Here is a 25,801-nt window from a genome sequence, read left to right as displayed (position 1 = left end):
CTTCCCCCCTCCTTCAATGTTGTGCAAAACTGATATGGTTTCAGTGGGAATTTGGTGACTTACCTTCCAAATTGAATAGGGGGAGGGGTGGCTTTGTAAGAGGAAAGTGAAAACTATTCTTTTGAGCTTTAACAGAAGCAGGTTGAAATACAGCTCTGGTGTGGTTCATTTACATAACCTTCCCAAACTTTTGTCTATGATTGTAGTTATTATTATTAGAAGGGTAAGAGGGTGCATTTTGTTGCCCACAATCCTGAACATCCTTCGTTGTCAAAAAAACATTTCTGTTACTGATTTTTGTATTCTTGCAGTGGCATTTCTGAAGAAAGACTTTAAATCCAGTACAGCTGGCAACCATGAAAGCAGAACGAATTGCCAGAGAAAAGGCAGCAGCTTCACAGACGCTGTGGTATGAAAATGAATAGTATTGACTAAGCCATTTAGCACTGCTGGATTTTAAATGGCTGAGTAGTGCCCAATTTAACATCTTTTTTATGATAACAAATTGTACTATGAAAGGGACAAATAACCTTTCGGAGCGAAGTTGCCGAACTTCAGTGTAAAGTTGCAAATTTCATTGGCCCGTTGAATGAACTTTTCAACTACCCGTCCCAGTTTCCAGGTTGGCAACCAATCCCGGAAAGGGCGCAGCCAATGTATCGTTGAAAGCATCTGTATTAGGTTTTATCAAAAAACGGTCGGTGTAAATTTGATGTTTATACTGCAGTTGAACCCTGTTATTTCGAAGTCACAAGGAATAGAGAAAATAGTTCAAATTAGCAGGGATTCAAAAATTAGAATATATTCCACACCAAATCTATCCTGAGGAGGTAGACCTTTTCCATATTAACTAATAAAAAATTAGTATTTTCAGTATTTCAATATTAGAAAGATGGTAACTTTTTCTGCAAATCTAAAAGTGCAAATCCTATATCTACAGTCTTCCCAACAGAAATCTTTGTTTGGAAACGGTTTGTAATAAATACCGGTAAATCAATAAACAAGGACTGACAGATTGTGCAATTTTGAATTGTGCACAATGGGCAAAGTGTGTTCTGACAGTATCTGAAGTTAGTCATCCACCTTTTAAATTAAACTTTGAAATAGAATCAAGTCCATAGGAAACAAAAATTAGTTCAAATAAGCAAGGACTTTGGGATAACTGAATTTGAAGTAAGCATATTAAAATAACTGGAAAAGGGGAAAAACGTAAAGGAAATGAACATTAATTCGAAACAGTGGGGAGCTTGAAATACCCAAGTTCAAAATAACAGGGTTCAAGTGTGCTAATTTGTTACTAATATTATAGATTTGTCTTGGTATGTGCAGAATAAAAGTCCCGAGACAATGAGTATTTTACAAAGGTAATATGCTGTGCTAGCGCAAAATCATCAACTGCTTGTGTTTTTAAACAGTTACAGCAGCAACAACAGAATCAACCACAGCAAAATCCACCAGGTTCCACTCCTACCCAACCGCAAGGATCACAAATTGCGCAGCCGCAGTCAGCATCCAGCAACTGACAAACTCGACAACACAGCTTCCTGCACAAAAGCTTACTGCAACTACACAACTTAATGCCACATCTGTTGGTGTAGGTATCACAGTTACCGGTAGATGGCAACTAAAATGTTGTTCACGATGTCATGGAATGAGTTGTGAACCAACAACAATAAACCAAAAATTGTGATATTGATTTTCAGACTGCAGCGGCTCTTCAGGAAAACGTCAGCACTGCAGGGTGCAACTGGGACCACACCATCATCAAACTTGTTGAAGACCACAGGTTGATTTACACATTAATTTAAAGAGTGTAGTAGAGTAAGAGAGAGTAATGTAATGTTAAAAAAACGAGCAGCAGTGTTATTAGACCTTATAAAACACATGCTGCGAGGTTTTTTTGAAGGGCTTCAAAAAGATTCCACTAAAAGCGTGCCCCTCTGGAGTCTGAACAAAGGTTCAAATTGTGAGGGAACATTAGGATACAAGAAAAGCAAGCTATGCCTTATTGTTAAATTTTCAACCTCGGTTTATCCATTTCTTGTACACTCTGATTGGTTCCCTCAGTCTCGGTTATTCGCTCATATACCTTAGTTTGACCTATATGGCAATTGATTGCGCTAAGCGTTGCTAGGTTAAAATCTTTTTTCACCGGACAGCGCTTTTGGAAAGTTTGGTTCTATTTCGACGTTTAGAAGTACGCGAAAAGGAAAGAAATGTTTTCGTGATGAGCCTGTGTCTGTCTGACCACAAGGTATTATACAACATTGAATCTTCATCACGTTTTTTCGATTGCGCTTGGATTTTCTCGCTTTTTTCGCTCGCATTTTGTACTTCCAGACTTTTGGAGTTTAAGGAATTTAATAAAACAATTATTCTGTTAGCTCTTGTTGGATATGAAACTGGTTATAGCCAACTCGGCATTACGCACCTCATTGGCTATTTACCATCTCATATCCAACGCGTGCTCATGAAATAATTAACTGAATAGAGTGTAAGGTGAAGTGCTAGATTTCTATCCCATATGAACCATGTGAGCGTTAGCCCTACTGATGGAAATGGGCCCACACAAGGACAGAGAAAAACTCTGACCAGGGTGGGAATTGAACCCACGACCTTCGGGTTAGATCTCCTCATGAAATAATTGTTATTAGAATGCTTTATCAATGATGAAATGGTATATGAAATGAATCATATATGAACCGCGGATATGAAATCAAGTGAAGCTATGATCTTCGCAGTTATGAGCGCAATTTTTGCAATTGCGTAGAGAAGCTTGAAAAATTCAGGACTTCAACGGGGTTTGAACCCGTGACCTCGCGATTCCGGTGCGACGCTCTAACCAACTGAGCTATGAAGCCACTGACGTTGGGAGCTGGTCATTTGTGGGTTCTAATGGTCCCGTTAGGAATGAATCAATGATGAAATGGTATATGAAATGGAATGGAATGAAATGGTCCTCACGGGACCCGTTAGATTTCCTGAATTTTTCAGTCTTCGCTACGCAATTGCAAAAATTGCGCTCATAACTCAATCTCGACCCCAAAGCTCTTCTCTTGACTGAGCGAGAGAACAGCTCTGGGGAACCCTAAAACAAAGTGTCTTCTCATTGGTGTTCGTGAAGAACAATCAAAAGCGTTTCTAATTGGTGCATTCATGTTAGAGCGAGGAGTGAGCAGGCGCAGTAAGGTTCCAATAGCCAGTTTTTGGCTATAAGACCCCTACGGCGCATGTTCTCCTGCATAGAGTTTCCCAGAGCCTTGGGTCGATCCAAGGCTCTGGTGACGAGAATGCTCATAACTGCGAAGATCATAGCTTCACTTGAGAATGCTTTATATAAAGAATTCTAATGAGGAGTGTTTTATCGGGTTTAAAGTTGATGCACGTGACATTTTATTAATGACTTGATTGGCTTGTTCGGTAGGCTGACCTAAGTGCATACAAATTTAGTTTAATTTGATTTCCTTGATGTTTTATGAAAAAAAGGGCTCTGCAAGGTCTTTTCTGCAAATGAATTATTAGTTGTTATCTGAGATACCAAATTTCAGTTTCACGACATTAATAACCTATCATTGAGAACACATGATTTTTGTAGCACCAGAATGAGAGACTTTTGTTCTAAAGTTGTCTTTTATGTTTATTTGACAGCAGCCAATATAGTACTTAGTGGCCAATCAGTACCAGCAGGTAGTGCGCCCAGTATTGTCGTTAACACTCACAAAGGTAATGCTGCTGGTCTTAGCTCAATGACGTCTTCACACTTTGCAGCAATTAACCAACGGATGCAGGCAAAAATACCAACTTCCATAGTTCAAGTTCAAGCAGTAAGTACACAAATCTGTCCTTTTGAATGGCGTTTGCATCTCTTCTAGCCATTGCACAAAGGATACAGCTTTTAATTGTTGTTCGTTTATTTGGTGGCCAGAATGTGTCTTCAGCTGGTATATCAACATCAAGGATATTACAGACACAGCCACGTCAAGTTAGCAGTGCTTTAACCTCAGGTTCTGTGACTTCAATAACACTTGGGGCTACAACTAGCCAAAGTGCAGCATCTTCAGCAACTGCAGTCAGTCAGGTAAGCCTACACTCGCATTGCAGAATCGTCTGCCACTATGATTGACCTTATTTACACTAATGAACCGATTAACCTTGTTTGCTCTGGTGTGTCTCATGTAGGCATTAGTGATCACAGCCTGATATATGCATTTCTGAAACTTTTAGTCGGTATACATGTCCTCTGTAGGTCATTCCACCGTTACTTACAGAAATTTCAAAAATTTTAATCCTGAGAATTTTCGGATCAAAATTGGTTCTCAAAACTGGGAGAGATTGAAAACATACAATAATCCAAATGAAATATGGCTGGCCTGGAAAAACATGTTTAATAATGTGGTTAATAGGCATGCTCCTTTGCATAAAAAACGTGTCAGGACATCCAAATCGCCTTGGATCACACCTGACTTAAAACGAAGCTTGCAGGATAGAGACACTCTTAAAATTAAAGCCATTCAATCCAATGATTCTCTGGAGAGGTCAAATTTCAAGAAAGCGCGCGACATCGTGAATACTGAAATTAAAGTTGCCAAAGAGACTTCCAAAGAGACTGCTCTGCATGCAAACGATAGAAACATTGAAGGCCCACCTTCACCCAAAAGTCATTGCGGCCGTTTGTTTTTGTTTTTCAAATGACGACTTGTCCAAAAACGTGATGTGATTGGCTAAAGGCACTCAGGCGAATCACGCGGGAAACAACATGTCAGATATTTGGGTGATTTTGTGTTACACGAAATTCAGTCACGGTGCGCAATGACTTTTGGGCGAATGTGGGCCTTTATTTAAGACGACTTCGAGCGTCATAAATGAACTAACATCTAGGAGACAAAACACCATGCAAATTAAGGAAATTAAATTAAATAGCAACTCGGTAACTGATTCCAAGGAACTGCAATCACTTTGCCAACATTGGTCCCTAAGTTAGCCGATGAAATGTCTTGTTCTGATAACACTACTTTGCATCTAGATTATCTCGCTCCCTGTAATGTCGGCATACCTTCCAACTCAAATGAACCAAACCAGTAACGCCACGCCAGGCACTGAGTGCACTTGCTCCTAGTCATTAACTACTTAAATTGCATTTAACTCCATTAACCACTTTTTGCAAATTCTACCTATCTTGTTTTATGTCACAGATTGGACAGCCAGTTACAACTCCATCAATTGCTACTGCAAGTATGTATATTGCAAAATGTTTGAACTTTTGTAAAGAACAAGAAATTAACCCCCTACCCTAGTGACAAAAATTAACTATGGACATAAGTTTTTGTTTCAGTGGTCAATTGAGGCTTTTCCCAAAACTCGAGGCTCATCCTCTTAATGGTGATTGGTTATTATATCATCTCATTTTATCCCCAGGGTTAAAACCACCCACACATATACACATCAAAGGTAACCTGCGATCAGGCATACTTCTCTTTAGAGAGGGCACGAAAAGGTACGCCTGATACAATTTCTTAACGAGTCGTCTGCTCTTATTCCAGAATCTGGACTTTACTCTGATTGGCCGAAAAACAATAGAGCTCTTGGAGCCTCGCTCTGATTGGTTGAAGAATTGCGTAGAATCGGTTAAGTTTATTATTGTACTGTTGATTGTGCCTGATAACATAAATAATTCGCCCTTCGTTCCTTGATAATTTGAACTGTCAAGCGGGATTTCCAGAAATGCTAATAGCTTTGATTGCATGGATAAACTTCGCAGATATTCCAGCTAGAATTTTTTTGTGTTTTCGTCCTCTCGTAACAATGTGTGAGTAATTTCTGGGAAAATCTGATTGGCTCACATTTATAGCATGACACAAGATAACATCACTCTTGACAGGTGGGCGGCAGACTCGTTAAGAAATTGTATAAGGCGTTCCTTTCGCGCCTAGTTTAAAAGCAAAGTACGCCTGATCGCAGGTTACATCAAAGGCCAACCGGGTAACTTTTGAAGTGGCCACATTTGGAACGGATTGTCCTTTATTCTTAAAAAAGCCGTTATCATATGTAAATTCTTACTATTTAAAATCAAACCACACACCCAGCAGTAGGAGAAGAAGCGGGGAGTGGCTCAAGGTTGGTAGCCTGTATTTATCAAAATCTCTTCACATTGTAACACCTGTCTGTAAAATATAGTCACCAGACTTCTGAATACAAAACCTACAGCTGATGATATTTGATGTGTGTTACTTGCAGGTCATAATACAGCACAGCAGTATGTTGGACAACAGCAGGGAGTCAAGCTGACTCCACAGCAGTTTGCAATGATTAAACAGCGGCAAATGCAGGCACAACTCAAGAGGCAACAAGTGGAACAACAAATGAAACAGCAGCATCTTAAGCGCTTCCAGATTGGACAGGTGAACCAGGGAGCTGGTGCTCCAAGTACTGCTACTTTAGCTAAGCCAGGTGCAGTACAGCAAGCTTCAGTGCAGCAGAGGCAACAAATGGTAAACCATCAGCAGGCTGCTGCAGCTGGAGCTATCCTTCAGAAGAAAGCTCCACAGACCATCACTCAGCAGCAGCTACAGCAAATCCTGGCAAAGCAACAGTTAGGACAACTAACACCTCAGCAACAGGTGCAGCTTCGACAGCAACTTCAACAGCAACAGCAACAGCAACTGCTTCAGAAGATGCGCCAGCAACAACAGCAGCAGCAGCAGCAGCAGCAGCAGGGTGTGGGAAGTGTCACCACCATGCAGAGTCAACCAACAGGCCAGCTGACCTCAGCACCCACAAGTGTCACAAAGCCTATGACATCACAAGCTCAAGCCCAAGCACAGCTGCTTGCTGCACAAAAAAAGCAACCACAGCAGCAGCAGGTACCAGGTGCTGTTCAAGTTGGTGGTCAGGTGACAGCACAGCCTGCAGTCACTCCAGCACAAATACCACGACAGCAGCAACCTCAGCAGATGGCCACTGTAACACTTGGGCAGAGGACTGCTACGCCTACCGTCCAGTTACTGCAACAACAACAACAACAGCAGCAGCAGCAAGTACAACAGCAGCAGCAACAGCAGCAACAACACCACCATCAGTCTCCATACCAAATGAGACTACGCAACCCACCCAAACACTAAAAGTTTTTACCAGTTGTTTTGGTTTTCCTATGTTTGCTTGTATTTGTTCGATTTATCAACAAGTTTTATGCTTGATATAACATTTACCCTTTTCCCTTCATGGAGAAGTGAATTATACTTCTAGAATTGAGTGCTTGTGCTAATAGTTTGCAATATTAAGAGTGTTGGGGGATCATAGCTACATAACTATCCTTCAATAAGAGGAGAGAAGGTTAGGTCATAGAATTGCAAGTTGATTTTTCCAACTCGTTTAAAGGAGGGTACACTACCTTTGTGGCCATCCTCCTTATAAGTTTAGAAGTAAGCTGATGGTAACTTTTTGCCTTTTTTTCACACAGAGTGGTACATATCTTGTGAAATCGTAATTTTGCATCTAAGACTTGCTTCTGTGGTACCAACATGGTCACCGTGGTTTTCTGGTGACAGCCTTGTGTGAACAAACCAACAGGAGTGTTTTGTCGCCAGTTTCAAACAGAACAGATTTTTTAAATGAGTTTTCTTTTTGACATAGCAAAAATGTCTAATTTAACTAGGTTTTGAAGAGTTTAGTGTATTGACACCTTAAACGCCCTTTGACACCCCCACTTGACGAGTAAAATCGTCTGTCATGAGAGTAAAATCTGTCAAGTCTCACTCACTCCCAGGAGCCAATTGAAGAGGGGACATACCGGTAGTTTTTGACTGCTTAACCAATAAGCATCGGACTGAAACATTGCCCTGACCTTAACACACAGTAGCTGTGTACGAGCATTTGTAAAAAGCTGTGTGTTAACTGCACTAGGCCATCACTACAATTGAGAACTGTGAATCAAGTGGCGCATTATTTACTAGCAGAGGTGGCCAAAGCACTGAGGCTAGCCTCCTCTTGAATACATTGAAATGCGTCTTTATTTCAATTTGTAAGTTCAGGTTTTGGCGTGTAAATATTATTAAATACCTATTGTTTTAAAATCTGAAAATTGTTTATGTAAAATTGTGAAGAATTAAAATGGAATTTAGCTTCTCTTTCCTATTTGGTTTTTTAAGTTTGTACCCACCACCTCACCTCACTTCGACTCTTCGCGCTCTGTTGCGCATAAGGCCTCCACACATTTTCTCCAACTGTCCCTATCCCTTGTTCTTCTCCTTTCCTCTGCAGTTGACCTTTAGGCCTCTGTCTTCTTCCAGCTGATTCGTAGCCCAAGTTTGCAAGCTGTATCTGCAAGCGTAGTTGTTTTCCTCTGCATCTGATTTATGGTTGTGGAGACGAGGACAATATCGTCTGCAATGTTAAGATCTTCTAACTGCTCCATCAGCCTCCACCTTGTTCCGGTGTTAGTTGTTTGGTGCATGACCCAGTCGATTGCTAGTAAAAAGAGGAACCCGGACATTACACAACCTTGCTTGACTCCTGTTCGAACCTTGAACCAGTCTGATGTTTGCCCGTTATCGAGGACGGCACATTCTGCACCCTGGTAAAGCAGTTTGATGATAAGAACTCAAGTGAGGCCATCGCTACTGTGTGCGTGTGATGGATGAAGAACCTTCGCTGATCCACAGCATCAGGAACTTCTCATGCAACACCCAAGGACAGAGAAAAATCTCTGACCCGGGTGGGAATCGAACCCACGACCTCCGGATTCCCGATTCCGACCCGGGTCAGAGATTTTTCTCTGTCCTTGGGTGTTGCATAAGAAGTTCCTGATGCTGTGGATCAGCGAAGGTTCTTCATCCATCACATGCACACAGTAGCGATGGCCTCACTTAAGTTCTTTCCATCTATGGAGTGAGTCGAATGCTTTCTCGAAGTTGATGAAATTGACTATCAAGGGCGCTTGCCATTCGCAGAGAGAGATTAAGCATCGCGTTTACGTGAAACGGCAAACGCGAAACGGTGGGCTGCTGCTTGTCATAAAAGCATGAAAATTATATGCCATTCTAACTCGTCTCTCTCTTTTGAAAAGTTATTTGATACCCGCTACTAACAGGCAAGAAATGAGCTCATATCAAACGAGTTTCTTCTGCTTTTGGCAAAAAGCAAATTTTAGTCTGACGTTTGCCTTTTGCGTGATGCTTTATCTCTCTATTAATAAACGCAGTATGAAGATCTGTTCGGTGGTGTTTCTCCCCTCACGGAACCCTGCCTGTTCTGGTCTAAGCTTGGTACCGATACCTTTTTCCATTCTACTGATCAGAATCTTGCCGACCACTTGTGTAATATAGTAACAAGCTATCTAGTAGAACTGAAAGCAAGTGAAGCTATGATCTTCGCAGTTATGAGCGCAATTTTTGCAATTGCGTTAAGAAGCGAAGATCATAGCTTCACTTGATTTCATATCCGCAGTTCATTTCATATATACCATTTCATCACTGATTCATTCCTCACGGGACCATTAGAACCCACAAATGACCAGCTCCCAACGTCAGTGGCTTCATAGCTCAGTTGGTTAGAGCGTCGCACCGGAATCGCGAGGTCACGGGTTCAAACCCCGTTGAAGTCCTGAATTTTTCAGGCTTCTCTACGCAATTGCAAAAATTGCGCTCATAACTGCGAAGATCATAGCTTCACTTGATTTCATATCCGCAGTTCATATATGATTCATTTCATATACCATTTCATCAGAACTGAAAGCGTTTAAAAAAAGGTGTTGAAAGATGAAAAAAAGAAAAAACGGGCTACATTCTTCAGCTAACAAGCTTCGTTTCCAGTGTCGCCTGTAATGTGCTCTCTGGTATCTATTCTCCCAGCGGTCAAAGCTTTCTTAGCTTCCTTGGATTCCTCAACCAATCAAATCACCCCAACCCCCATCTTTTCTTTCACCTATTTGTTAGCAAAGTACAAACTTGAATAGACGAATTCGGCTAACTCAATTTTGTACCCAATTCAAATCTCTTGGGGTTAAAGTTCTTTGTGTGTTGCATTTGCATTTAAATGATACGGAAATACTTGGAACAAAACGTTTTGTTCCCAAAGAATTTGAATTGGATACAACATCGAGGTAGCCGATTTGGTCTATTCTTGTGGTTGGGGTAGGTTTGTGGCAGTGAATGCGACTGACAGATTCCCCTCCCAGGTCACCAGACCCATTTTCCATGCTTATGGAAAGTGATTGCGCTCAGCCAGTGGATAACTGAAATGGCAACAAGATCTCTCAAAATTGATAATTATCTTCTTAGAACAGTGGTCATGGACTTGTGATAGCAATAAACAAAAGAAATGATCATTGGATTTGGACCCAGAGCTGCTGCTTTGTAGCAATGGCTTCCCATCAAATGAAGGCACCTTTTTTTTTATAAAAACTAATTCATTTGTCTTGCATGAAAGTACTGCTAAATAGTGATAAGGTTTAAGCCACCATACCAAGATGTTTCTCTTTGAAGTGAAATTAGCTAATCAACCTATTGCATTGATCAACACAGTTACCCAGGTTTACAATGGAGTTAAAGATAGAAGCATTCTTTGATTTTTTATGAAACGTTTTTATTTTCAGAGCTAGCAACATTGTGGTCTCATGGAGTCATGGTTATGTGTAGTTGTGAGCCAACAGTCCCACGAGTCCCTAATTATTAGGTTGTATGTAGTAGATGATAAAAAAATCAGGTCAAGACAGGATCTGACTGCCAAGGTAGTATGTGGGCACGGTGTTTACGGTGTTTTCAACCTCTTGTTCTTTAATAATAATGATAGAATATTTATCGAGTGCTAATCCCAATAGTCCAAAAGCACTTTACAAAAAATTACATTCAAAACAGGGATAAAACTAACTGATTACAAGTATAAAACTACATCATAAGAAACTTTAAAGAGCAAAGTCGTCAACTTGGACTTAAAGAGGAAAGGGAACCAAAAAATTTAAGTTCCAACAGAAGAGCATTCCAAACAGAAAAACCAGCAATCGCAAAGGACTGGCCATCATAGGTCTTAAGATTGAATCAAGGTGTAAAAAGCAACAATGTTTTTGAAGATCATAAGGTTCTAATTGGTGTACAAGGCTTTGAGCTCAGTGATATAGTTAGGCAGCACCATGAAGAGCCCTGAATGTAATGACAGCAATTTCAATAGGGAGCCAATGGAGCTGGATAAGCAAAGGAGTGACATGTTCATATCTACTGCTAAGATGAATAACCCTTGCAGCACTATTAAGGACACTCTGCAGACATTTGGGGAGCAGAAAGAGGCCAGAGCTCCTGACAAGGAGGTTGACTTGTTTACCTCCAGACTAGCAAAAGGATGGACACTGGGTCAGGAATTGTCTGTACATGTGTTGGACAGAGCAACAACAATGAAATACTTCCATAACAGTTTATAACCCATTGACTCCTAAACTGCCTTCCATTGATGAGTATATCGTCTGGCATTAAACAGAGTAGATTGATCCCTGATAGTGAGACTAGACAGATTTTACTTGTCAACTGCGAGCGTCCCAGGGCATTTGAAGTGTCAATGGGTTCCGTTGGTCCCAATCCTACTGTCTGCAAAGTGTTTCATCAATTTTGTCCGAGGCTGTAATGGGTCAACCTCTGCTCTTGTCCTTCACTTTTTCAGCAATGAGATTTTCCTTCTCTGCAACAAATGTATTAAAAGGGTTGCATTTCCTCCATTCTTTTTAAGTCAATCATCCCTCAGAGGTTCCCACTGACAAGTAAAATCGTCTGGAGTTAGAGTAAAATCCAGAAGTCTCACTCTCCTGAAGGATGTGAACAGATATCAAGTAAGTTTATTTGAAAGTCAAAAAATGCACTATCCAAAGGGTGAAAAAGACTTAAACAAGCAGTTAAAATAAGGGCTTTATTACTAACCCATTACAAACTGAAGCCTCAAAAACTCTACAAGTTCACTGTGAAACCTCTGAATCAATAACAGATGGGAAACATAATTCATTCTTCTTTTAATACAAATTAAGGATGGAAAAATACAAGTTTCAAGCTTTTCTGATAAAGGTTTCTAGAGACAATTAAAACTTTTAAAATTTAAAGGAGCAAAGGTCCAATTCAATTTTGCAAAGGAACCTGTTGCTATCTATTCCTCATTTGCAATGCAAACTTATAACTTCTCCATTTTCTCCTCCAATGCTTTGATTCTTTTCTCCTGTGCCTCCACCTGCGCCTGCAGCTTCTTTATGACCTCACTGAAATCCTGTAAATCATAATTAAGGTAATTTTACCAGTTTGGACTTGCATACTTGGTTTACTTAGAAAGCCTTTATTAGATGTCCATCCAACTGAATTTAAGACCTCTAGATATTGCAGCTTTCCTGCAATCTGAAATCTAATTCCACACCTCAATCCTCTCTGAAGATGACAATGGTCAGACATAGGCAGTAACCCCCCAAATGAACAAGGAGCTCAAGGCATCACTTACTTCTTCACCAGCAGCCTGTGCTGCTTTCTTAGGTGCCTTCTTTCCAAGTGCTGTTAGTCCTTTCTTTGCTTTCTGTGTTGCCTTTGTGCCCCCACCTGCTTCTGGCCGGAGTGACATAAGTTTGGGATCAGCATCCTTTCCATCCAACCACTCACTAGCTGTAAGAGATGGTTCATCTCCTTTGCAGTCAGGAAACAGGTCCTCTTGAAAAAGTTCAGACTGAAAAACAAACACAATTCAACCAAAAGAGATGTCAAGTAGAAGTGGAAGTAAGGTTTTAAATTATGAATTATCACTTCTCTACTTTTATTACACACTGAAATAAAGGCATGTCAGAAAAACAATGCCAAGATCCACAAAAAGCCAATGTTATCATGATAGATTGTGTAAAAACTGTTACCCTCACAAAAGGAGCTACTGTTCTTCTGACTGAGAGTCAAAATTATTTGCATTCACTTGCACAATGCACTTGTCCATACATACCTTCCTTGGCACTGTGAAACTGATGGGCTCACAGTATCCTTTGGCAACAAGTTTAAAGCACTTTGCCACTTCATTGATAGTGACATCACAGCCACGTTTTGGCATGAAACAGACTCCTCGCTGTGGCACATTGGCACTGTAGTTTGTTAACCAGTGACAATAGGGGGGTTCTGGAACTAACTCATAGTACCTGATGATACTGTCACCCTGTTGAACAAATGACAATAAATCAGACTGTCTCAGAGCCATTCCTGAACTCTCACTCACATGCAAGGCAAAGTTAACCACAAAAATACAATAATTGTAACCCAAGTCAAAAGGCCAAAGTCAAACCTAAAGTTAATCATTGTGTCCCATATCCAATGTATGAGACTCAAAAATTGCTGGTATCAAATTCACCCTTGCATACAATACTAAATTTTCTTTTCTCTTAGGTCATATTACTATTTGTTTTTTTTTTATTTTTATAACCCATTGACTCCCAGGGACTGACAAGTAAAATCGTCCAGCATGAGACAAAGTAAAGCCTGACTGGTTCAGGTCAGTTTGGGTGTCAAATGGTTAATCATGCAACCCCTCCCATTACTCCCTGATTGAAAAGTAGCTTGTAGTAGACAACAATCCTGAGCATTTACCCACCCAACCATGTGCGATAGAGAATTCTTTGAAAGGAGTGTCTTATTTCTTTAACTTACAGTGTAGCTTCAACCAGGTAATAAACACAGAAAAGTTGTGAGACTAGGCTCAATTTCCACCGCTCACTCGAGTTCAGGTATCCTCCCCAAGAAGAAACGGTTGGACATGTGAGCGATAGATTGTGTCTGTGATGTAAACTTAAAATATAATTTTGTGAAGTTAATAGTGGTGGGGAAATGGCATTAGACATCCCAAAACATTGATTTCAAGGAAAGAGTAATTACATAACAATGCTTAAAACGTCTGTGCAAAGTTTCCAAACGATGCAAGCTTAAGTTTGTGGTTAAATGATCACTGTGAGTTTGAATTCAACAGGTGAATCATCAACAAAATCTTTGGCCACTTCAGCTCTCCGTCGAAGTCATCAACCCCCTTGTTCTGCCACCAACAAACTCAGCAGTAATTTCAATTGATCTTGAGGAATTTTACTTGCTCTTAGATTCGCAAAATCTGAGGAGAAATTGCAACAGCAATGGATTTGAAAGCCATATTTTGCCCTTGGCACCTACGGGAAAATTTGTGATGTTTCCGACCGGGTGTCTAGAAAACTAAGACCTAGAAAACTATAGAATATATAAAAATCATTAAATTTCTTATATAAAATAAAATCGGGTGTCTAGAAAACTAAGACCTAAGACCTAAGAACTAGAAAACTATAGAATATATAAAAATCATTAAATTTCTTATATAAAATAAAATCCCAACCACTTGCCAATAGTGTATTGTTTTTCCGGTGTAATACGATGATGGTTTTCGGATTTAAAAGATCCATTTGCCCTACTGCTAATAAAATTCATGAAAGCAAATAACAAATATTCCGTTAAGAGTATTGTGCAGTTTGTACACGCGCGTCAAACCTGGAAAACGTCAAGAGAATTAGAATTCTTCGATGGATGTTTAATTAGCTTGTGAGCGGGCCCTGTTTGGGTTTCACATAGGCTTAGTATCGCGCAAGCGCTTCAATAAAAGGGCCTGCTTGCAGGCTAATGTTTAATAAACAGATGTTTCCCTTAACAGTTTAGTTTTTACTTTTGGTTACAAGTCGTAAAGCATGTTTTATTTCGGGAGCCTCCGAGTTGAAATGCACGCGTCCTTCCAGTAATTTGCAAAATGATCCCATGCCGCGGCTTATGTGTTGTGAAACAATATTTATTAGGGGAATGGTAAATCTCATCTTCCGTTGGAGATTTCCGTCACGTTTTACGCTGTTTTAGTGCATGTATTATCGGCGTGACATTTTCTAGCTATTGGAGTCTCAAGCTCAGATTTTTAGAGGTAAAGTCTCTGGCTCAAATTTGATAGAAACGAAAAAAGCCTCAGTCTCGAATTTCTCGCACCCTCGCAAACTCTCGAATTCACCATTCTATACCTCTGATATTAATATTTGTATGTGCCTGATTGATTTGGTAATTCCCGCACAGAAATAAATTTGCCCTTATGGAATTTAAACTGCGATTGGTTGCAACACAATAAACATTCCAGACATGTTTTTTCTTGCATTACACCGGAAAAACAATACACTGTTGGCAAGTGGTTGGGATTTTATTTTATATAAGAAATTTAATGATTTTTACATATTCTATAGTTTTCTAGGTCTTAGTTTTCTAGGTCTTAGTTTTCTAGGTCTTAGGTCTTAGGTCTTTGGTCTTAGTTTTCTAGACACCCGTTTCCGACCTCAGGCGGTAGAAAATGACACAATACCATTCTCCAGCATCTCGAATACTTTTCGTTGTCGAAATCTTGGATGTTTCCCACCTTAAAAGCACTGTAAAGCTCAAACAGGCCAGGTCAAAGAATACCTTTGCATCCACAATTTGAACTAAAAAATATAATTCATGCCTACTCAATTTGTGCAAGCGAGTTTCTGATTGGCAGAGACTAACAATGGCTCACTTCACGCGTCCAGCTGAGATTTCGGGAGTGAGTACTGGCTCATTTCCCAAAACAGCAGCTGGTAATCGAGCCTATTGTGAGATGGGCCTCATAGCTTATTTCCCTTATTACAGATAACTAGAAAGTTAAACCTACAACCTCCCATGTAATAGCCTGATGTTCCACCAACTGTACCAAAACATAGGGGAAATAATATTATAAACACATCTTACCTTGCCAGCTAAGTAAATCATTTTAGTGTCAGGGTCATAATGAATGAAAAGAACAGCATTTGATTGGTCAATCTCTTCAAGGGCTAAGTTTTCCAGAGTATCCTATATAGGAAAAGAACTTAAATTTATTTAGGAGATAGGTTAAGCAAAAATGGTAACCTGAGCTCTATAAATGTGACCTTCCATATGACTTTGATGCTAAAGGTGATAGCACTTAAAAACAATAGAAATTGGTTTTAACACGCTTAATGTGTGTCCAGGAGCACACTTCATTAGCAAATTATTTTGTTTCATAGAACACGCTAGAAAAAACAAAGCGTGAGCAGTCGAACAAAGAAGCATGATAATCTTTGAAAACAAGTGTGCAAAATGACACAACTCACTAGCAAGAGAGCACACTAAGTGTGCTCATTTACCACGCTTAGTGAAGAGCCTCAGGAATGGACATACTGGGAAATACACCACTAAATGACAAGAGAACCCAAAAAAAATACTGTTTACAAACTCAAGAATTATTGTCCTATCTTGCACAGTGCACTAGCCAACAAGTGAAAACTTCTGCCGTCTGCCGACAAAAAATCCGCTAGTGTGCGGGGCGCCTTTGCATGTCATTCGCACCGGCAAAAAAAAACCTTTTAAATTGTACGGAGATAAAGATGAGAAATGCATCTCAACAGTAAACTGAAAGATAGTTCTTATTTAAGTCCTTCATTTCCTCTTTCACATGTAAATAGGATAATTATAGCAAAATTTAATGCCGCATTGCCAAGTATTGGAACGTACATGTTGAAAAAGCCCAGATGCGAAATCAGCCAAGCCGCCTGATTAGACGTATATTCTTCGAAATACGGTAGTTCTTAAAAATCACAAAAATCCCAGATGATCTAAAGAGATTTCAGTGCTGCGGGCGTGCAGAGATCTCGAGATTTTGGTATACCTTGCCACTGTTTGTCGCTCGTGTCGGCAGAACAGAAGATTCGGGCATGTCCAGAGGATAAAACAATCTCTCGCCTTCGATAAAATAGGCAGGGAAAGGCCAAATAACAAATCTCAGACAAGAAAGATTTGAGGATTACAGTATTTAGTTTCTTTTAAAAGCTTACGGGAATTTTACGAAAAACATTCAACATGCATAGCAGATACAGGTCACGCATGGTCACGCATGACTTGGTTGAGTCGTGCCGACAGTGTTGGAACCGAATACTGTTAACGTTCCACCGTGTTTGGGAAAGTTCTTGTGTTAAACTCGTGTCCCTTTTAAAAAGTATATCGATCATCGAAAATGTTACGACAGCAAAAGCAGAAAGAATGTGAAAAAAACGCGTGTTAGCCCTGTTGCATTTTCTGAAGTTTTGAAATTTCACCGGCTCCAAGAAGGTTGAGTTATTCGATCGGCTGAAAATTATCGTCCGTTCTACTTCCGATTTCTTGCATGGATATTCTAAAGCTCCAGTTATTCGAACGGTTCAAAATTATCGTTTGTACTTCTGCCATTTTTTTACACGGATACACGAGCCGTACACACAGGTCGCGAGTTTTTTTTACACGGATAGTCGTAATAATTGTTTTAATTCATCAAAGCACTTGTAAGTCAAGTTGTCAAACTGAAATAGGCATTATATAGCTTTACTGATACCAAGTGTGTTCAACTGCATGCTAAGCGTGTGGTCATTGGCACACTAAGCATGATAAGAAAGACAATGGAATTTGCTGATTGAACTCTTTGAAAACAAGACAAGTGTCTTCTTTTGTTTTGGCTGTTTAATATGCGCATATCTGTGTCTTCAGGACACACAAGCCATGTTGTGTAAGCGTGCTATCACCTTTAGCATCAAAGTCATATGGAGGGTCACAAATATTCCAAGCAACTTAAAGCAAATTTATGAAGGGGGTAGTTTCTAAAGAAACTGTGGTGCTGCATCATTGGGGAAGTAGTGTACAAAAAATTGGTTTTATCAACAGAGTTGATAATGTAAATTGGCCACCCTAAAGAGATTCTAAAAGCTGACGTCTCGAGCATTAGCCCTTCGTCAGAGCTGATTTGCTGGAACATAAGAGTCGAAGTTACACTGTGTCTGGTAAATAATTATTACACATCATTAATTTTGCCAAAGATCATCTGATTTCATGGTTACATTATAAAACTTTGCAAAGAACACCCTCAGGCAGGCAAGGGTTAACTCAGGATCACCATTATCACTGAAACTGATTACAAACTTAAACCACTCTAATAATGAACACAAAGAGACATGAAAAGGGATCAGAGAAACCTATTCTTGAAAAGAACTCTAGAATATGAGTATTGCTAGCAAAAGAGACATTTCAATCCACAAGTTACCATATGGCATTTGGGTAAAAATCAAGATGGCAGATACTACCATGCCATGAAATTCTGGATAACTTTTCAAGGAAACTCATAGATTGCACAGATCTGCCTACCTTAAAACATTAATACTAAAATTATTACAAGATTCTATGGGCATTGGATCTGATCCCCAATTTGGAATCTTTTTTGAATCTTTGTTGCACAAAGTTAAGGTACATTTCTATGTATCAGGCAATGTCATGCCTAACTGTGATCACATGATTGCCATGCAAAATAACTTTATGAGTCCAAGATATAATTATTATTTTTTGAAGTCTTCAAAACAGAGAGAACTACACGTACAGTCCAAGATGATCCTTGCAAATACGTGTAGTTTTTATTCTGGCTTTAGCCTGTCCTGGAATAAATTGCAAAACTTAAATCTGATCCAGTCCTCGTTGTGTGCTCATGCATTTATTTCATTTCATTGCAGATTAGTTGATAGAGATAAGAGATAAAATTATTACTAACTGCTTTCCACACTGCATACTGTCTTGCACTCATCTTTGAGAAACCACATGTGAATAACAAACCAAGATTTCCACAAAATGCCACTCTCTGAGGCTTTGCTCCCTCATGACCAGGTTCTTCCTTCAAAGCACAGACGAGGAAATATGAGAATCTGAAAGCATTATTGCTTCTACAGTTGAGCTACATGTATATCACGTGTTACCAGTATCCACGAAACTGAAATGAACACCCGAATTCCTATTTGGAGCTTCCGAGATTTGAACAAAATCTTGAAGATTTTTCCGAAAGTTGGTACGAAAAACGCACAATAACTGAACAACAAGTCATCAAACTCTTGAACTAGGTTTCACTAACTATTTGCAATATATCAAGGAAATATCCACAGGAAATTCATATCTCCAAAACAAAGTACAAAAGTGGCATGCAGATTTGAATACTCAGTTCAAATTTCAAAACTACTGGTCACGCATGACGTAGCTTGACAGTAAATCCACTTTACACAATGATCGAAATAGGACACAGCTCTTTACAACCTCTAATTTCATTGGATCCCTTTAGAATGCAGCTCTATTGTTTTTAGGGTTATGGTTCATTGTAGATTGGTTGTTTGTTTTGGTCCATTGTTTTCTGAGCCTATCCCGAGAGCTGTTGTAATAGCTGCATACTGACTCCAATGATCAGGATTTTGAGATATCCAAGTTAACATTTCAGCTAAAATGTCGCTAATGGATAATAATATTTTACGCTGCATATTTTGTTAACACTAGGTAAATGTAAAGGCAAAGTCATACAATTACACTTACTTTTAACACTTTTCCATTGTGTGCATTTATGACTCTAATTTTTTTGTCTTTGCAAGTAGTGGCAATAAGACTACCATTGGTATTCCAATCGACACTGTAAATCAGGTCTGGGTGACAGTCAATTTCTTGCACTGCTTCTCCAGTTTCCAAGTTCCAAATAACAATTAAAGGGTCATAACTGGCACTCAGAAGGATGTTACTTGCAACTGGGTGCCACAAGATTTGGTGTGTTTTCCGCTGGTGACAGCCCTCCAAAGTTAGCAACGGCTCCTCTAGCATTGTCTTGCCAAGACCTTCATCTGGAATTTGCCAAATTTTCACAGTTGTATCCTCAGAGGATGAAGCTATCATGTTGTCATCAAAAGGATTCCAAGCCACATCCAGGACATCTTGTTTATGTCCGCCCACACGACCATGCTCAGGATCAAGACGGCCAAACTACAAAAAGTCGTGAACGCAATACAAAAATTTAACTTTAATCAAGGCATACAGTTTGATTCAAATTTTGGTGACTAGCAACTTACTCAAGCACCATATCTGGTGTAAACTGTAAGATTATAATGTAACCTGATGCTGTCTTCCGCGTAGTGCACGAGATCAGACGTCAGCACGAAACGTTAGATCACGATTTGTCAACACTGCCACAAGTACTTACAACGGTAACACCCTCCCCCACTGGGTTCTTGGCACAAACCAAGCTCAGAAAGCAGAAATACTTAATATGTTTCTGCTAAAACCCGAAACCGAAAATAAGGAATTTCCATTAAACTCGAGACACAAAACCGTTTCATATCGATCAGGCTTACATTTGCACAGTCAAGACTTCCCTCGCTAATTTTAAGGCACTAATGAGTAAAAGCAGCTTACCTCGTCGTGTCGTAGGACAAGAAAAGCCCCACCACCAGCGGAAGCTATTATGATAGCAAGAAATTTGGGGTTCACAGCACAGTAGGCGGACTCAACGGAATTCTTTGAGCAAGTGAACCCATCGAAGCACTTGTCCTTCTTAGCTGCACTCCCAAAAACATGCCGGAAATGAGATTTTCTCACAAAAGCCATACTAAATTCAGTACAGGGCTCTTTATGAATATTCTCGTTAAGTCTTTTTCAATTGTTCCCTCTATTTCGCAAAGATAAACGTAGAAAATTAATCCCCGACGGCAACTTGAAAGTTGAAACCGTCAGTGACGAGAACGACGGTATTTCTGGGAGGGGCGCAATGGAGGCCTGGTCCGGGTCACATGGTCAAACCTCCAAGTCGTTGAAGCCATGAATGGTGACTTCACGGTAAGAAATTTCCCAGACTGACAAATATATACAAAAGACCTCCACTCATCAAAATATAACTTCATGTTTTATTGTTTTTTTTCCTTTTCAAAGAGTCCTAAAATTACTGCCAAGCTTCCTAGTCCAGTCCATGGCCCTTCCTCCCGCGCTCATCAGAGCTTACTATACGTTTTCAAAGAACTGTTCTTTCTGTCTTACATCTAGAGTAAAACGCGAGAGGCTTTACAGTATCCCCTGCATCAGAGATGTGAGGAGATTGAGAAGTTGATAGAAAGTTTTTCTGCACAGGTAAATAAATGTCCTTCTATGAACTCTTGATATCCTCTGATCAGTAGTGTACTTCTCCTTAGATATTAAAGTAAACAGTAAATAATTGGAGAAAGAGGGACCTAAAATTATCCCTTCTGGTGTGAAAAGTCAAAGCCAGTTATAGGAGAAACGAAGTTGTCACAATGTGTTGCCGTGTGCTGGTCAATGGTTCCAAGTCTCCAAAAATCCTTTGGTTTCACATAAAGGTAGACTACATTAACCGTAGATGGCGCAAAACTCTCTTGTGATTTAACAATTATCCTCGCATTTTGATTGGTTCTTGCCTATGATCTATTAGAGGACAGACGCACGATTGACGTCACCAGTACGTACCATCAGCTGTTATCCGCATAACGTTTAATTCTTTATCATATAAAACAAATAGATTCCATGTTATTGTGCATCTGTTCAGTAATAGATCACAGAAGACGTCAAAATGTAGTAAGAACATCAATGACACACTTGGCTATCTCCTTGTGTGCCATTTTTTCGTTCTTACCACATTTTGACATCATCTGTGATGAACAGACGGACGGCAACAGGGAATCTATTTGTTTTATATATACTAAAGAATTAAACTTTATTCGCATAAAAGCTGATGGTGACGTCAATCATGCGTCTGTCCTCAAATAGATCATAGCCAAGAACCAATCAAAATGCAAGAATAACTTGGGTTATTATATAAATATATCTTTTTTGCAGTCAGTCAAAGGGTACCATCAGCAAAAGCAAACCTGTTTTGTGACCAGCTCCATTTATTTGCATTGAATTATGCATTTCTCTGGGATTGATGTTTGAAAATAATACTTGTCAGAGTCTTATCTGATGTAGAGCTCAAACAGAAGTGGACACATTTCCTCTTATGGAGATAGTCGACAAAGCAAAAAAATGTCTGCATAGTGGAGGCTTTAAGGGTAGTGTAGAACATCAGTTGGTTGTCAGTCTTCCTGGCTTCTTTTGTTTGTGTAACAATGGAAACATGGGAAAAGTGCTTCAATCTCTTCCTTAACCATTTCTTTTTTTTTTTCAGAATCTTCATGGGTTCTTTCCTCAGCTTCTTAGTAGCATTTTTGGTTACTCAGGTGGCACAGACTGGGGACTCAGAACACTCTTGAGAGAGAGCAGAGACTTTGCTGCTGTAAGAAGATTCCTGTCTCCTGAAGGTGCTGTTTTTAAATTGATAAACTTGCTTCAGGAAGAGGATCAACACAGATATGAGTTTTTCATCAGCTGTCTTCCAGTAAGTCCTATACATTTTAGCTAGTTTTTTTATCCTTAATGGGGTGTCTCTTAACTACCACACTGTTGCTATGGACCCCTTGATCATTTTTTGAGTCCCTTTTAAAGTCTACAGTTACCTTTTTTTTTGCAAAGTGTGTTCTATTTAACATTTCTTTGTCAGGCTTGACTCACAACTATATTTGGTAAATCACCTGACCAAAACAGAAAATGTATAAAAAGTGAGCTGCGAGTTAACTATGTTTTTCTCAATTTTTTTTAACACAACAGTAATAGAACATTTTAACACAAAACCTGTAGCAAAAAAAGAGTTGTGATGTCATAAGGCCCTCCTTTGATACACTTTTCAAAAATTTATATCATTTGTCAAAGTAAAAATTCCATGCTACAATTTACAAAAAAACGATGGGACGGTTCCCATCTGGTGAAAAAACCTCCTCTCCCTTTCATTTCCTGAGAGTTTTCATGTTTTCATGGCAGAGGACTGCACATTGAAGTGATGTCAGGACCCCAATTAAAAAACTTACATCAAAGAACCATCCATGCAACCTTTTGGTAGGGCCCTTAACTAAAAACCTTCCTTAGCAACCATTGTCTTTCTGTAATTAAGTGCCACCCCCCTTAAGCAGACATTTGTCCTTGCAATTTAACTAAATTAGATCATCAGCTTGTCCTTTTTTTTGTTTTATTTTTTCCCTCAAAAATCAGTTTCCAACACAGACTTCATTGTCAGAGGGCATTGTTCCAGTTTTGTATCAAAACAAAGTACCTATGCGTGGACCTGGAGAGACAGTCAGTGCGGTGCTGCTCAGTATCCTTTTGATGGATGCTCTTCATTGAAGAACCAGACTCACCACACCCCCACACTCTTTCTGTTTCTTGGATTAAGATCCTTCCTTTACTTTAATTAAGTTTGAAATGAACTCCTTCCCTCAAATTAATAGGCCAATCATCAGTAAATTTTATTATTATAAAATAATTGGGATAGTACATGTATGCACACTCTCATTGGTCAATAGCTGTGTTTAGATGAAGGTATGTAAACATGGCTTTGACATCACACGAATTTTGATTGGTTGTGTTGTCAGAAGCGTATTTTGATTGGCTGGTAGAAAATATGAGCATGTATCAAGAAAATCGGTCTCAATCAGGAAGTATAAAAACCCGCATTTTCCTTCATAATTTGTCAAATTATTTTTGAGAAATGTTCATTATAATTAATAATTAATTGATGCAATATAAAGGACTTTTGCGTGTTTACACAGCCTCATCTAAACACTCAGGGAGTTGGGATAATTCTCAACTATGTCTCCGGTTTGCATAACTTTCTCAAATTCTCCCAACTCCCCCTCATGTTTAGGTGAGGCTATGCAAACACGGAAAAAGTCCTCTATTGCTTACTTGTTATAGGCCCTCCCTGTCCACTTAACCCTTTCACTCCCAGTGGCCACTTACAGAATTTACTCTTTTTAACACCAGACGATTTTACTCGTCAATGGGGCTCCCCTCAGGCCTTAAAGGGTAAAGGCAGTGAGACTGAGCATTGTGTTTCTTTTCAATTTAGTACTCTGTTTAACCCTTGGTTCATGAGTTTTCAATTAACCCATTCACCCCTTTAACGCCCTGGGATGCCCCCCACTGATGAGTAAAATCGCCTGGCGTTGGACAGAGTAAAATCTATAAGTGTCACTCTTGGGGCTCAATGGGTTAATTGCCCCCCCCTCCTATTGACAAGTAAAATTGTCTGGCATTTAAGACAGAGTAAAATCTAGTGTCACTCGATCTTAAGGGTCAATGGGTTAAGCTCCCAGGGTATGGATGTGATCTTTAGAAACCACCATATCAAAGATTTCTATAAATTAATAAATTATAATTAATAGTACCCATGCCCAGCATTGGACCTGGTTCTCTAAGTTTAAAAGTTTGTTTGTTTGTTGTTGTGTTTTGCTTGGTTCGAAGGTCTATATATTATTTATATATGTAATTGATATCTCACTTAACCCATTCACGTCTCAAATGTCCTTGGACACCCTCCCATTGATGAGTAAAATCGTCTGGCATTAGACAGTAAAAACCTATTAAGTGTCACTCTCAGGGGTCAATGGGTTAACTTATTTTCTTGGCCTGTACTGTAAGGTTCACCTCCTTTTTTCCACTTCAGTATTATTTATGGCTCTCTTGTGAAATTTGATTGGAAGAAAATGTAGGCTGTATTTATAAGAAATGGAGTATATTCTTTTAGAAAATTAGAGTTGCCTGTTCTTTGTGAAACAAAGCAACATCTTGTATAAACTTGTGGGACAAGTCACCCATAAAAACACAAAAGAATACACTCAATGTTACATTAAGTTATTTTTCCAAAGGTGCACATGCTTAACTTCTTCAAGATACTTTTGAATACTATATGTTTCATTTTGCCTATTACATTGTGGCTCAACAGACCAGTTGGGTAGGTCTCAATAATATATTAGAAATGTATTGTGTGTGTGTTGCATGAAGTTTGCAGTATTATTGTAAAAGCTAATTACGTTTTTTGATTAAATTAAAACCCACCCAAATACATATTAATTAATAAAAACAATCTTATGCAAAAGAAAAAGAAATACAGTAAACAGCTACATTTTATTGCAGCAACAACTACTTACATAAGTGGAGGAGAAGAGAAATCAACATTATTTTTTTTCAATTCCATATTTTGAAGGTTATTTTGCCAATAAAGTTTCTAAACAAAATTAACAAATCGAAAGTGGTTCAGCATTGTCTGTAGTCTTATCGACAACGATATTCATCATCACAGTGGTCAAAATTTGTTGTGGACTCGTGAGGCGCACAACATTTTGACCACTGTAATATTGTTTATTTCAGTGAGTGACAAAAATCATGACAAAAAGAAAGAGAAAGACTTGTATATAACTTTCTCGCAATATGATTGGTTGATTTCCCAAAATTAGCGTTCCTGATTGGCTATTACATTGCGTAACAAATTGATGCAAGCATGACACATACAGCATTGTCTGGACTCTTATCGACAACGGCAAATTAGCCAATCAGGTTGCGAGATCAAGCAATTGTCTTTTTTTGTAATTTAAAGATCGAGCAATTGTGGTAAAAACTATTCTGGAAGGCATCTATTCTTTTTAATGAGATGCATATGAGAGTGACGTTTTGTTTTGCTACGATCAATATATCCGTGGAGGAAGGGGAAGTTGATTTAGGTGTTGTTTGTGTCACATATTGAAGGGAATGATGGTGATGCCAACGTTGGTGGTAGAAATGATTTTAAAATTGTTCATGCGGCCACTTCTTGAATCTTCAGGAATCCAATGCGAATTCAACACAGGACTTTCTTTACTTGGTGATACTGGATGACTACCTGAACTTCTTCTTGCCCTCAGATGGATCGCCCATCTCTTCCAGCAGCATTAAGAGTAAAAGTACAGTTGGTCAAGTGAGGAAAAATTCTTCATCCTGGTAGGAGTTTATGTAGTTTTACTGTCATTAGCAACTACGTTTTTAACCAAATCACAAGAAAATCATTTGTGTATAAGAATGGTGCTCAAATTGTCAGCCTGAGGGAATTTGTT

General features: G+C 39.2%; 3 protein-coding genes across 5 annotated transcripts in view; 2 read left to right on the top strand and 1 right to left on the bottom strand.

Annotated features, from left to right (window-relative positions):
• LOC138046842 (coronin-6-like) overlaps nucleotides 1-20,609 on the bottom strand; it is a 31,546-nt gene extending 10,937 nt beyond the window's left edge. Inside the window, 8 exon segments of the mRNA XM_068893420.1 lie at nucleotides 8,164-8,344; nucleotides 12,149-12,234; nucleotides 12,460-12,678; nucleotides 12,943-13,149; nucleotides 15,744-15,845; nucleotides 18,580-18,699; nucleotides 19,383-19,820; nucleotides 20,250-20,609. Coding sequence (XP_068749521.1) covers nucleotides 8,164-8,344; nucleotides 12,149-12,234; nucleotides 12,460-12,678; nucleotides 12,943-13,149; nucleotides 15,744-15,845; nucleotides 18,580-18,699; nucleotides 19,383-19,820; nucleotides 20,250-20,441 — 1,545 coding nt within the window. The 5' untranslated portion in view covers nucleotides 20,442-20,609.
• LOC138047572 (bromodomain-containing protein DDB_G0280777-like) lies at nucleotides 1,563-8,121 on the top strand. 2 transcript variants are annotated; one of them, XM_068894482.1, is made up of 6 exons: nucleotides 1,563-1,594; nucleotides 1,704-1,786; nucleotides 3,652-3,824; nucleotides 3,926-4,078; nucleotides 5,193-5,232; nucleotides 6,235-8,121. In XM_068894482.1, the coding sequence occupies exons 1-6, from the start codon at nucleotides 1,578-1,580 to the stop codon at nucleotides 7,116-7,118; spliced, it is 1,350 nt and encodes a 449-aa protein (XP_068750583.1). In that variant the 5' UTR covers nucleotides 1,563-1,577; the 3' UTR covers nucleotides 7,119-8,121. The 2 variants fall into 2 exon arrangements, with proteins under 2 accessions (XP_068750583.1, XP_068750582.1); XM_068894481.1 differs by having other exon boundaries at nucleotides 3,649-3,824.
• Nucleotides 20,610-20,617: 8 nt separating the features above from the next.
• LOC138047570 (sphingomyelin phosphodiesterase 4-like) overlaps nucleotides 20,618-25,801 on the top strand; it is a 24,228-nt gene continuing 19,044 nt past the window's right edge. Inside the window, exons 1-6 of one of the 2 annotated variants that reach the window (XM_068894477.1) lie at nucleotides 20,618-20,669; nucleotides 20,874-20,957; nucleotides 22,009-22,218; nucleotides 22,926-23,028; nucleotides 24,605-24,666; nucleotides 25,534-25,688. In XM_068894477.1, the coding sequence (XP_068750578.1) occupies nucleotides 20,652-20,669; nucleotides 20,874-20,957; nucleotides 22,009-22,218; nucleotides 22,926-23,028; nucleotides 24,605-24,666; nucleotides 25,534-25,688 (632 nt within the window). In that variant the 5' untranslated portion in view covers nucleotides 20,618-20,651. Of the gene's footprint in view, nucleotides 20,670-20,762; nucleotides 20,958-22,008; nucleotides 22,219-22,925; nucleotides 23,029-24,604; nucleotides 24,667-25,533; nucleotides 25,689-25,801 lie in introns of both variants that reach the window. The other variant, XM_068894478.1, reaches the window with a different exon arrangement.

Source organism: Montipora capricornis, chromosome 4, assembly GCF_036669925.1.
Source record: "Montipora capricornis isolate CH-2021 chromosome 4, ASM3666992v2, whole genome shotgun sequence".
Classification (NCBI taxonomy): Eukaryota; Metazoa; Cnidaria; class Anthozoa; order Scleractinia; family Acroporidae; genus Montipora; species Montipora capricornis.
This window is presented reverse-complemented; position numbering and strand designations above follow the sequence as displayed.

Excerpts from the sequence above, each read along its gene's own strand:
- LOC138047572 (XM_068894481.1), top strand. Across the intron at positions 1,787-3,648 it reads AAACTTGTTGAAGACCACAG|CAGCCAATATAGTACTTAGT; the intron begins GTTGATTTACAC and ends TTTATTTGACAG. Across the intron at positions 3,825-3,925 it reads CCATAGTTCAAGTTCAAGCA|AATGTGTCTTCAGCTGGTAT; the intron begins GTAAGTACACAA and ends TTTGGTGGCCAG.